This window comes from Silene latifolia, chromosome 11 (assembly GCF_048544455.1).
Source record: "Silene latifolia isolate original U9 population chromosome 11, ASM4854445v1, whole genome shotgun sequence".
In the NCBI taxonomy this organism is placed as follows: Eukaryota; Viridiplantae; Streptophyta; class Magnoliopsida; order Caryophyllales; family Caryophyllaceae; genus Silene; species Silene latifolia.
The window spans coordinates 25,831,613-25,845,899 of record NC_133536.1 but is presented as its reverse complement, the minus strand read 5'-3'; the positions used below and the strand labels follow the sequence as shown (position 1 = coordinate 25,845,899).

The 14,287-nt window shown below is 34.9% G+C and overlaps 1 protein-coding gene and 1 long non-coding RNA gene across 2 annotated transcripts; both read right to left on the bottom strand.

The window, feature by feature from the left end:
- Positions 1–1,917: 1,917 nt before the first annotated feature.
- On the bottom strand, positions 1,918–2,478 carry LOC141613700 (uncharacterized). The gene is made up of 3 exons (XR_012529266.1): positions 2,323–2,478; positions 2,046–2,228; positions 1,918–1,958 (listed from the first exon to the last, which is right to left on the bottom strand). It is a non-coding gene; the product is annotated as an uncharacterized LOC141613700 (long non-coding RNA).
- Positions 2,479–6,852: 4,374 nt separating this feature from the next.
- On the bottom strand, positions 6,853–8,572 carry LOC141613133 (uncharacterized). The gene is made up of 2 exons (XM_074431868.1): positions 8,117–8,572; positions 6,853–8,025 (listed from the first exon to the last, which is right to left on the bottom strand). Exons 1-2 carry the CDS (start codon positions 8,570–8,572, stop codon positions 6,853–6,855), a joined length of 1,629 nt encoding a protein of 542 aa, XP_074287969.1.
- Positions 8,573–14,287: the final 5,715 nt, after the last annotated feature.

Here is a 14,287-nt window from a genome sequence, read left to right as displayed (position 1 = left end):
AATTAAGGAAAGATTAATGTGTAATTTGTGGAAAGATTAAAGAGTAATCTATCACTACTACAAAAAATATATAAGAGACCGGTTAAAAATAGCATAAGAGACCGGTTTATAACCGGTTTATATCTCACAGGTGTCTTAGCTTTAAGAAACCGGTGTTATGTGTGGTTTCTTTGTTATTTATAAAGAGACCTGTTATCACCAATAACCGGTTTCTTTGCTCTCTCTGTAAGAGACCTGTTATGGGTTAAAATTGGTCTCTTTACTTTGTATGTAGCAGACCGCTTACAACTTAAAACCGGTCTCTTTAATTGACATTAAAAGACTAGTTCTCAACAGAACTGGTCTCTTTAATTTGCATAAATATATGCCTGATGCGACAATTTTTTTTTCCCAAAACGTACTTGCAATTCTTTCGACACAATAATAATAATAATAATTATAATAATAACCGCACCTTTAAATTATATATATCATAAAAAAACCGGATTTGATACATGATATCCAAATTCCTACTTAAAAATTAAATCCTTCATGTATGTTCTAAAAAATAAAGTAGATGTGTTCTAAAAATTATAAGAAATGGGAAAAATAAACAAATGGGTTCCAAATAAAAACTTCTAACAATGATTAGAATTTAATCAAGCTTCATCACGCGTCCATATTATCATCATCTTCAATTTCCTCATCTTCCATTTGACTGAATAAGTATGTCACCCACATATTTCTTATCTCGTCAATTTTCTCTTGCGTATAAGTGCCACAAGTTCCGGGAAAGTACTGCAAAAAAAAAAAAAATCCCACAAATCACCATCAGATCTACAACCACCATCGTCTATCACCACCACCAATCCCCACAATTCACCATCACCACCATCACCATCCACACTCACACCCACAACGTCCACCACTATGCAAACATATTATTATTAGCAGGTAAAATCTTGACCATAGAAGCTAAGTGCTATTTTTCTTCATATATGAACAAGTAATTAACCCCCTTGTTTATGAATCCTATGAAATTGAATTACCTCTTAAGATAATACTCCCGTACCTAAGATTATACTCTATCATGCCTATTTAACAAACTTTACAGATAGGATTATATAAGAGGTGTTAGCAGCATAGAAGAAAGCGCAAGGATGAATCAAGACCAAAATTTTCTTGTAAATCAATCTCAAAGAACAACACCACCAAAGACTCATATATGACCCGACTAAAGCTATGAAGCTTTTAACCAACAAGCTACAGGGAGTGCTAGTTCAAGACCAAAATTTTCAATAGTAATAATGTGACAATATGTATTCAGATTCCAAATTTTAGTGTTCTTTCTAAAAAATCATCCACAAAATGATTTCAATGTTGTAATCGTATGACAGTAATTTGAGCACAATTAAAATGACACACATCCAAATTGGCCCCCCCAAGCATAATTTTAAGAAAGTAATGTGAGTTTCATATCTACCTGATCTGGAATCATCGGTCGTCTACTTGCGATAGTCTCGATTATATAACGACACACAAAATATCCACAATCCTTCGAGGCTTGAGATTGACGAGGACACTATTATAAAGAAGTGCAAACAAATCAAATATTCACATGACAGTAATATTATAATTGAAATATTGGGGAGTGCATATTTTTAGTGATTTTAATATATACACGTACCTGTATGTTCATCCATCTCACCGGATTCTTTTTAATTTTCTTGATGTCTTTTCGGTGAAGAGTGGTAAATTTTATAATGCCCCTAGCAAAAAAAAAATCAGCTCATACTTAGAAGAACAAAACGCTATAATAGATATCAGTATTAATAAATTTTGTTAAGCATAGTGATAGGTCGGGTTGCATACTCATTTATAATTCGTTGAGCGAATTCACCGATATTATTTGATCCCGCTGGATCAAGCGAAAACAGATTCCGTTCCACGGACTTATAGCAGCTAACATCCAATGCCGACTGTACTTAACTTATTAGTGTGAATAAAATAAACTTGCACATGATAAGCAAGAACTTTGAATTATAATTAGAAGTACATAGACTTACTTTTCATGGAATGGAGCGAAAAAAAGTTGATTAATATTTTTGCCTCCATTGCACCCAAAAACACGACATAAGTAGTCTGACCGGTCCTCTTCTACGGTTGGAGTCAAAGGAGAGAGATGATTGGAGTCACAAAATCCATACATCCCCGATATACCATCGGTGTGACATGACTCGCTCAAGTACCTTACATATTAAAATGATTTTCTTGAACAATTAGTTAAATAATCATATTGAAAAGAGTAAACTACAAAACTCAAAGATAAAACTGAATACATACTTCATGAAAATTGACATATGAGCTGCTCCAATCTCTTTTTGGAAGCACAAATCAAATAGGTCTTCATAATCAAGTCTAACATCTTCTTGATGGTGAAAAACATTTTCCGGAATAGATATAAGGATGTTTCGACGGCTCTTTTTCATTCCCAGAGCTTCTTTCTTTAATGCCTTCAAGATACCGAGTTCACCTTTGCACGATCTTCCTCGGTGATGTCATATTTTTTAGTGGTTGATGATTGTGAGGATCGTGGATCGTGAGACAACCACATCTGCTTGTTGCTTATCAAACTTACAAACAATATAAAAAAAAAATCATTAGAGTAGGAGTAACTTATATTACTTGTATATTATGACTATCCAAGATTAAATCAGAAGTAATGATATAGGCTCGGCATCATATGATCATACCTTTTTCTTTGGAAATATTAGGTGAGCTGGCCATGAAACAAAGGCGTACACTGCTTGGCATACTACACTACACTCCTCATTAGGACATGGCAATGGTGCGGTTGGCATAATCTCTTCAGTGATAGAGACTCGACGATAATCTTGTGACAAAGTTCTGAAATGATTCAAAGTCACTGTTTCCCCGATATGTACACTTTCCCAATTGCAACAATTGGGATCCCTTGTTCATTCTCAATCGCTAGGCAACAATCATAAGTACCCTATTCCACATTAATACAAAGATCGTTATAGTGTATATATAAAATATAAGATACAAAATAAATAAACTCCCTGGAAAATAAGGCCTGAAGGATACACTGTTCGAGTTGCGGGAAGAAAATCTGTTTTAGTTGTGGATCGAACATTGCCTGGCTTATTACCAACATAGCTCTAATGCTCAAGAGTAGATTGTTTCATTTGCAAATTGCTAATAACCTCTGCTTTGTATTTGTCGTTGCGGGAAGAAAATCATTCACATATTTTCCACAATTGTGTGTACAGTGCTCAGATTTTGCAAGGGGTTGGACAGTGGTTATGTTCTGATTTAACTCATTCATATGGGTTATTAAAGATTGCAAGAAGCAAATGGAGCAGACATAGTAAAAATGTTTGTCTTCTTTGACTTTGTTTAGTTGTTGGTATGATGAGGAATCAGGTCGATCGAACCAAAGTGCACCCAACTTAATAACCAACATCAGCAATGTTCACACCCAAGATCCCGTAAAAAAAGCATTGCATACATACGATTAGACAATACGTGCTCACTAATAGGAGTGTCAAGTCAGAGTCTAACTTCATACCTTAGGCAATACGTACTCAGTAATAGGTAGTGTGTCATAATCTATATCATTCAGACGAATAGTTGAGGGCGAGGGACTGGCCTGCTGATCGTGACCGTCAGGTTGTTGAATAGTTTCAACATTTTTATCAGGCCAAGGAACAATGTAAGGATCAAGTTGTTGTTCTTTTTCTTGGTCTTTTCGTTGAGATTTCGACATGTTGGAAGGATATTCCAAGCCTTTAGACAAAAATTATAATTAGCCATAAATCATAATAGTATAAATAATACATAAAAAAAAACTTACTTTTCGTTACCTTTTGTTAAGAGCTGGGTAAAGAAACCATTATTTCGCCACTCATATCACACAATTGATCATTATTATGACCACCTAAATTACCACGTTGCGTGCTTCGTGTATCAAACATGCCATCCCCCTGAATATCCGAATTACCAAGTGACCACCATCTTTGCCACTTATATGACCATCAAAATTAGTAAATTGGCCAGCGCCTTGGCTACCAAAATTCCCTAATTGGCTAAAACTAACCATAAATTGCTTTATCTGCTCCGGGTCTTGGCACTTCATCAGAAACGACATCATAAGTTGTACGTTGTTTTTCAAGAAAGCCATCTCGGACTTCAAACTAGTTAACTCAACTCTCATTTGACTAGGTGGCGTTGGTTTAGAAAATCCAAAATATTCTGTGATGGTGATGCCTGATCCAACGCCTCTAACACGTCCCCATGCTCGGCTTCTTCAATGCTCTTGCCAAAATATCATCTCGACCACCCTCTAATACAAGTTCCCCTCTTTCAAGTTTTGTCTTCAAGACATTCTTAAGATTAAGATTGAAGAAATGTGTTAGAGAGTACATAAAATAGTGTTAAAACTCTAATAATGTGGGAGAAAAAAGTATTTTACGATTTCTTCAGATTTCCTTGTCTCTTTGGATTATCGAAGAAAATTCTCCATCTTTGGCACGTGAATGAGCTCTAATCCACAACTCATGTCGAGGTACTAGATCAACTCGCTTCCCGTTTTTCAAATTTTCATTTACCGCCAAGAATTGAAAATATATTATCGAAAATAATAGTGAGCTGATTCAAGGTCTTAAATGAATAGATATTCACCAAACATACAATCTCGTCTTCAAAGTATTGGTAACCGAGGCAGCCTCCTCGATAGCTTGAGACTTTGAGATTTGATCGCTTTCGACTATCTTCACTTACCTCCTTGAAATATAAACAAAATTTGGCATTAACACACTAAACATTTTATTTGCTTACGTAAATTAAAAATATAGATTTTTAAGAGTATGCAAACTAATACTGGAATTTCTCGTAGTACACATTTCCTTAAATTTATCCCAAGCCGATTGTTGTATCCTATATTTCCATGGTGGTCTTTTTCGTAATTTTCCAGACTTCTTGTACAACCACAGCTTTCTTAATCTAGTCTTAAAAGCTCTCCATCGATCATCAGCTCGAGATAAGATCCATTTTCTACGGTGTCTTTGATCGGGCTTGTGAAACCTTTCTATGGGATAATACAAAATCACTAGTATTATTGGTAAAAATTCCAGAAATAAACAATTAAACTGTTGCCCTGTCCGAACGAACACAAAACGGGGTAAGGAATGATAAACCACAAACTTAAAAACTGAAAATCCGTGGTACCCTTAATAAATCACAAACTTAAAAGATGAAAATCTGTTGTCAAAGCACAATGTAAAAGAAAACTCATCTGCTAGAAAGACTTTTGCATGCTAAATATAGCATGTGGTGAAACACATTCCTACCGTGATTTGGTCATACAAGCTGTTAAGTTCAGATATGGGAATATCTTTCCAACTGCAGAGGTGATGGCGGACGTTCTCGAACAACTACTCCAAGATAGCGCATGAAAGTTGATCCGTATTTACCACATGGAGTTTTACGAACTGGATGCCAATCCAAAGGAAGTTTGACTTCATTTTGAATTGCTTCCCCCACCTTAGCAAGAACAGTACGGCCTCTCTCGTCCTTACGATTAGACTTTTCCATATCTGAATCATCTGAAGAAGTTGAACCACCTCGAGACGAGCATACTTGTTTTTTCTTTTTTGCCATAATCCTACAAAAATAAAGGTTGAAGGTTAACATCAATTTACCATTATCAACAGTACAACATAAACTCATTTCTAATGAACTTGAAAGAATTTGTGCATGAATAAACAAACAGATAAATGAACCACTATATCCGAACAATAGCAATTTGCAGTCAATAAAATACACACACAAAAAAAAAATTAAACAGAACTAAAATGCACCTCAATTATTTTGACGACGACGCTTTCTACTTATCTTAATATTGTCAACCCATTCACCTTCCTCATGGTCGTCTCGCACATATGTTAATGAATCTTCACCCTCATCATTAGAGGAATTCTCATTTTGAAAAAATTTAGTTGCTGGCCTTTCTTCCAACTCAACTTCCTCGTCATAATCATCAATATCACGGCGAGATCTTGGTGTTATAACAACTGACCTGCTCTTATCCCCTGGATCAGTCACATAAAACACCTGTTTTGCTTGACGCGCCAGTACATACGGATCTTCCTGGTTACTAAGCTTGTGAAGATTAACCAAGGTGAACCCAAACTCGTCATGTTCAACTCCAACATGAGAATCAACCCAATTGCACCTAAAAACAGGCACCGAGAAGCCTAAATAATGTAACTCAATGATCTCTTGAATCACCCCATAATATAACATTTTACCACACACGGGATGTTTATCTTTGGCACTAGCAAAATGCATAGCCTCGGCTTCTACTGTTACCCCACTATTCTGCATAGTACTAATCTCGTCTCGTTCACTAGTGTAGAATGTGCAACCATTTATGACATATCCAGAATAAAAAGAGGCATTAAAATTAGGTCCAGAAGCTAAAGCCTTAAGTCGATCAGATATGCAATGGGATGAATCTTCAAATTCAAGCTCTCTCATAACCTGGTCTTTCACCTGACTCTTTGAATGACTTCTTTGTGTTCACTTAGTAATGATTTCTCACTTGCTCTTCGATTTTTTTTCCGTAAATAAGCAATGTGTATGTCTATATAAGGTGCAACTTCATTCTCATTAAAAAGAACATAAGTGTGAGCCGTGTGCCTTTGCTCATGAGATAAGTCAATATGCTTACAGCCTATAGTCCCTTTTCCTTCAATTCTACCACTATGCCGTGATATAGGAATCCCAAACATCTTTGTATTTCCTAGGTATGCACTACTATATGCTACAGCATCTTCACAAAGAATCCGCTCAAAGAATACAACCTTCAGGCCTAAAGTGGTTCTTCACATATCCTTTGTAAGTCTTCATTTCTCTTTCAAAAGGATATTGATTTCTCAAGTACACAGGACCGCAAAATCTGATCTCCCTCACCAAATGAACAGTTAAATGAATCATGACATCAAAAAATGATGGAGGAAAGTACATCTCTAATTGGCAGAGAATGACTACAATTGAACTTTCCAAGGAATTCAAGTCTTTAGGATCTATGACTTTGCTATATATAGCATTAAAGAAAGAACACAATTTTATAATAGTTGAACGAACATTCTTCGGCAAAACTGAACAAATAGCCACGGGTAGTAAATGTTGCATCAAAACATGACAATCATGAGACTTAAGACCTACAAGCTTCAAATTTTCCATCGACACAAGACTCTTGATATTAGAAGAATAACCCTCAGGGACTTTCACACCCGCTAAACACGCACAAAATTCTTTTTTCTCTTTTCTGGACATTGTATAAGCGGCTGGCGGCAAAAACTTTTTATTGTTCTTGTCAACAATGTGTAATTCTTTCCTAATCCCTAATGCTTTTAAGTCATCTCGAGCATTAACACCGTCTTTTGTTTTTCCCGGGACATTTAGTAGTGTACCAATTAAGCTATCACACACATTTTTCTCAATATGCATTACATCCAAAGAATGTCTGACAAACAAATGTTTCCAATAAGGTAAGCGCCAAAACACAGAACATTTCTTATATCCTTGTTTAGGAAGGGTGGATCCATGATTTTTTCCAAAAATAATCTGGATGTCTTTCACCTTTTCAAACACTTCTATACCAGTTAACACTCTTGGCCTTCTTTTGAATTCTTGATCCCCATTAAAAGCCTTTTTCAACTTTCGATAATAATGATCATCAGGCAAAAAACAACGATGTCCATCATAAATATTCTTTTTAGATGATTTAAGCCACTTTCCCATAGTACCATCCTCACATATAGGACAAGGTGCTTTTCCTTTAACGGTATATCCAGACAAATTACCGTACACAGGATAATCTTGGATAGTGCAAAACAACATTGCTCTAAGGTTAAATAACTCATTTCGATATGCATCATAAACTTCTACACCCGTCTCCCATAAAATTTTCAAATCATTTATAAGGGGTGCTAAGTACACGTCGATGTCGTTTCCTGGCTGTTTAGGGCCAAGAAATTAACAAGGAAAGCATCATGAACTTTCTTTTCATGCATAGCCAAGGAGGTAGGTTGTACGTAACCAAAATTACAGGCCAAGTACTATAGGTTGTACTAAGAGAACGAAATGGATTCATGCCATCTGTAGACAATGCAAGGCGCAAGTTTCGACTTTCTTTACCAAACTCGGGAAATTTTCCATCAATAAACCTCCATTGTGGGGAGTCAGCTGGGTGTCTAAGTTTACCATCCTTAATTCTGCCATCATGATGCCATGTCAAATTTTTTGCATCACTAGCATTCGAATAAAGACGTTCAAATCTTGGTATAATAGGAAAGTACCACAAGACCTTAGCCGGAATTCCTTCCTTTTTTTTGTACCGTGAGACATTACAAGTAGGGCAACTCTTTAATAATTCATACTCATTATAATATAGTATACAATCGTTACGGCAGGCATGAATTTTTTCATAAGGTAAGCTCATTGAGCATAATATCTTTTTTGCCTCATATGTTTTACTAGGGAGAACATTATCACTTGGAAGCATATCTTTCACTACTTCAAGTAATTCTCAGAAACCCGTATCACTAAGACCGTGAGTTGCCTTGATTATATAATTTAAGTACACTTGACAGTCTCGTGTATTTTTTTTGCACTGTGTATAAGGGCTTTTCGGAATCAGTTAACAACGACTCGAATGCAGCCGGATTTTCATCAAACTTTTCTTGAACGTCTCGTAACATATCCTCTATCCTATCACCCTCATTACTTGTATGAACTTCGGGCGTATTAGTCCGAACATTTTCTTCCCTATCTTCCCCATGCCAAATCCAAATAGTATATGTTCTATCAAAAGTGATTTGCTCGATGATTAAGTATTTCATCAACTCTTTTATGCAGAAAATTATGACATTTATAACAAGGACAAGGCAACCTTGTACGACCTCTAGAGTTCTTAACAAACAAAATCGATAGTCTTTTACACCAGCCTATATACTCGGGGTCACCCGGTTTTGATGTTGATATCCAACTCCGATCCATATCTACACAAACACATAAGATTATTTTGGTTGAGCTTATACAAACTACTTAGTAGTTCTGACAAGTTTAAGTTAAATTAAACTTCTAAGGTAAGTACTTGACAGAAGGAATAAGAATGCGGTATGAGTACAAGAATGAAGTTTTGTAGGGTGATTCTAATCACTTGAATGATGAAGTAATTATTATTTATATTTATTAATATATTCTCACATTTTTACCAAAAAAAAACTGAGCAAGATTTGAGTGTCTGACAACGGTCTGTGCTGCATTTGTGAAGGAGCTGAGGAGACCGTTACCCGTCTCTTTTTTTACTGTTGTTGTAGCAGGATATTACTCTCAAAGTTGGAGCCATGGATGGATAAGTCTTTCAGGGGTCATAACATTACCAACTGGCAGAATTGAAGAAATAATACAAGATTTCATAACAGACTCCTTAATGTTGTAATAAGTGCTTGTGTTTAGCATGTTTGGAAGCAAACGAACAAAGAAAGGATTGATAATGTGATAGAGGCGTTTGGACTAAGTTAAAGCGTATCAAAGTTAATTTGAGCTCGAGATATGCAGGGCTAATGAGACATCCTTTATCATCCACGGATGACAGATGGTTAATGATGGTGGAAAATAGAGTTCGAGGTAAGGCTGTTACAAAAATAGAAATGAATTATCGGAACCAAATCTACGAGTGTACTTCTTTAATTTAATGATGAACAAAAAGATATTGTGAAGGATAATACCATTAGTCACAAATTTGAATTTTTAAGGATGGGAACCCCAAGGTAAAGGCCGTGCCATAAGGGAAAAATAAAGTAATAAACATTGTCGTTTTCTTTTGAAGAATTAGAACAAAACGACCAGGGTCAGGGATAAATGAAGGTGCTCGTTGGTCAGCAAAGAATGACTGATACTTAACAATTGTTGATTCCATAATATTGGTAGGTCTATGACACGCTATCTCAGGACCGTCTCATATGAATCTTTGTGTATTTCATAAGATAAAAGTAAATAGGACTAGAGTTGTGTAAAAATTACTCTTGAAATTGCCTTTAGAGGAATATTGATGAAATTTTTATCGCGTGACAAAAATGCAACTCAAGTTTTCGAGTTGCGAGCTTGGGTTGTACTCTGTATACATTGTTGAGATTTTGTGATAAACTGTGGTTACACACCCTAAGAATTTCGGGCTAACTCTGAATATCGAAGGCGGACAGTTGAGTGGCTGCCGGCCAGCAACTGAAATTTTAAAATTTCCCAAACAGAAAACTAGGATTCTGAACTCACTATTCTAGTTTCTATATTTTAGATCATAATTTTCAAATGAAATTGAACTCACTAACTTAATCACTATTAGCTTTGTAACCTATTCAATCATAAATTAAGGCCCTGTTCTTTCTGGCTTATTTTCAGCCCATTTCGATTCGATTCACTCTATTCGATTGATTTGATTCAATTCACTCCATTCGATTGATTGATTGATTCACTCCATTGATTCGATTCGATTGATTGATTGATTGATTCGATTGATTCGGCTCCATTAAATTTCAGCTTTACTAATTTAAATAATAGTTATTATTAATTTTGTTAACAATAATACTATTTTTTTAATATTAATATTATTTATATTTATTATTATTATAATTATAATTAATAATATTGTTAATAATTTATTTATTTATTATTATTACTATTATTATTATTATTATGATGATGATGATGATGATGATGAATATTATTATTAAAATGAATAGTAATGTTATTAATGTTAATGTTAATGTTATTGTTGTTGTTGATATTATTATTATTATTATTATTATTATTATTATTATTATTATTATTATTATTATTGTCGTTGTTATTGGTATTATTATTAAAATTCATAACATTTATTGGTATTACTATTAAAATTCATAACATTTATTATTAATATTATTAATGAGGCACACCGAACCGACTTGACTCACTTGCCAATACGGGGTCTTACAAGTCAACACGCTTGCCAACATGGTTACAAATTCGCTTGGTACCCTACGAATCACAAATCGTTAAAAGTGAATTCTATCAAGTTGATTACTGAAAATACATGTAACACATTTTCTATAAGCGAATCGCGAATCGGTAAGGCGTATTCATAGCGAATATGGTAACCGTGCTTGCCAAACCATCATTTGAGGTACACATAAAACCTATAAATATCTCACTATTCACCAATCAATGGTAAAAACTTCTCACCAACAACTTCCTCTCTCTAGAAGTAAGACTACTTGAGCTACTACAAGAGAGCACAGAGACCTTAGCTTCAAGCAAGGTCCCGACTATCCACCATTACCGTAAGGCATCAGAGAAGGACCTTTTGCATACCCTCTGGGGCCTTTGTTACGCGTGAAAGATCCATCCGAAGAGAGCAAACATAGGCTCGAGATGCCATATGAGAGTAGGGCGTTGACTCGACCTGAATTCGAGCAACGCTAGTGTTTTTATTCTAAACAATTATTTTACTAATATCATTATTAATATGACCTTATTATTTATTATTGTTATTAAAAATATTATTAGTAAAAAAATATTTTTTCATGATTATAATTTATGATTATTCATATATAATATTATAATTTTTTTCTTATAAATATTAATTTTAGTATTACTATTATACTATGAATATTAATATATTATAGTTGATAATAACAATAATATTGAATACTATTATTATTATTAATATATGATTATTTCAGTTCAATTCAACTCAATTGACTTTATTCGATTCAAATTTCTATTCTATTCGATTGATTCGATTCGATTCGATTGATTCGATTGATTGATTCAGCTCCATTGATTGATTGATTGATTCGGCTCCATTGATTCGATTCAGCTCGATTCGATTCGATTCAGCTCCATCATTGATTGATTGATTCGATTCGGCTCTAAAAAGCCAGAAAGAACAGGGCCTAAGAACCAAATAACACTTTTACTTCAACCGAGTTGCAGTAATTAGAGGCAACTTAAAAACTTAATACAGTAATAGTTCGAACAATCGAAACCTATCATTTAATTAAAACTAATCAATCGCATTACTAGGAATAGAAAATATACTAAATTAAACAAATAATAGACAAATAACAAGGAATTCATAGTGGATTTTTAATCAAAATCCTACCCTAATGGCCTACTGTATTGTCTGATTCAAAAAGCATGAACAAATCGAATTACTGCAATCTATAATTTCTCAACATAAGAACAATTAAATTTGAAACAAAATCTATAATTTCAATTAACCCAAAATCGTAATCAATTAACCCAAAATTGTAATCAATTATCGCAAAATCAGTAATTGCAATTCACATAAAAAATTACCCGAAAGAGCGAGGTTCTTCGCTTCGGTGACGTCGACTCATCGCTCCGATGATCGGTGGTGATAAACGAAAGAGAAGATGGAATAATGGTTGGATGCTTACAATCGATGAATACTTTGGGGTTTTTGGTGGAAAAAAAACGGCGGCAAATTTTTGCACGAAGCTTATCTGGGAAACGTGAGTATTAAGGATTGAACGTGGTGTTATTTGTTTAATTAGGAATTACTAAGTATGTTGAAGGCCCATTATATTATTATTAGATTGAATTTTTTATTTAATAAAAAGATAAGAGACCGGTTTTATTTACAACACATTTGTTATCAATTTCTATGAAACCGGTTTTGTAGAATCAATGGTTTCTTATAATAAGAGACCGGTTTGAAAATCAAACTGGTGTGTTATTAGTGATTCCTTTGCCCATTTTTGTAGTAGTGTATTCTAATCAACTCCTAATCTAATCTAAGAGAGTTTATTTCTAGCTAAGAGAGTTTGGTCTTGGTTACTACAAATGGGGTATTTATAGTAGGGATTCATTAGGTTAAGCAAGGGTAAAATAGTAATTAACAATGCTAATTGTTGAGTAGGGAAATGCTCCTCTCAAAGAAAGATGCTAGTCTCCTTTTTGCTAGACTTTCAAAAATATGCGCATTTTTCATAGAGAAAGAAGAAAACGAAAGTTGCTGTAAGGGAATCCGAGCGGCCAAAGGGTCGGGACGCTCAGATTGTTGGAGCAGAGGACGAGCGGATTCAAGCACGGGACGCTCGGATAAAATGAAGGGAAGACGAGCGGATTTGGAGGGTGGACGAGCGGATTCCTGTAGCAGACGAGCGGATTGGGTCTCGGGACGAGCGGATTGGCGGACAGCTTCTTTGTTTGACCTCGGATTGTAAAACGGACGTCATTTTCTCATCCGGACTCCTATTGGAGTGATTCAAAAGCCTAGATCACTTGTTTTTTCGAGGCCGTTCTTCTAGTATACTTTCAAAGCCAAAGGAGCAACTCTTGGTCTGGGTTCCGATCAATTTCTTCTTGCATTGAATTCCTTCTCGTCCTCCTTGCTTTTTAACCCTATGATCCTTCTATATACTCTTTATTCCTACATCCTTGGTCATCATTCTTACTTCCTCTTCATACTAGTCAACAAATATCATCAAAAATCTTCCAAATATGCATGCAAGAGGGGGAATTTACGCCTCATTTATCTCCTTTTCTACAAAACATATGAAATGCGCTAGAAAAGCAAATAGGAAGGTTTTGACGGATAAAATGGCCATAAAATGTTATAATAGTATGCAAAATAGGCTCAATTAGGGGACTAAATGTGTGCAAATAATGTTCACATCAACGGTAACAGAAAATCCATCACAAGATACAATAATCACAAGTTTTGGTAGCATTCATAACCTTCACCAATCAACCATATACTCCAATCACATCCACTCCACCAACATCGTCTTAACGCTTCTTCTACTCTGAATGTGCACATCTCTTTATTAGTGAGTCTCCTAGGGAAGAGACTCTAAGGAGCGGCTACTGATCAACTGACGCCCCAAAGACTAGCTGTTTGCTCATACTGGTCCCTTCAATAAATAATACCCAAGGACAAATATCGCTCCCTTTAATCAATTTACTCACAAGGACTAGTAGTTCACTCCCTTTAATCAAATAAAAATATCCCCCAATACTCAAGTATCACCAATGCTCATAATAAACTCAATACCATAGTCTCAATTCCATATTCATAATCATAATATCCCAACAACAACATATGCATAATCAAGTAAATATCATAAAACGCTAAAAATACACATACATAATTAATCATCAATTCACATAGACAAGAGTTGATTAGGATAGTCCATACCTTCTATAAATT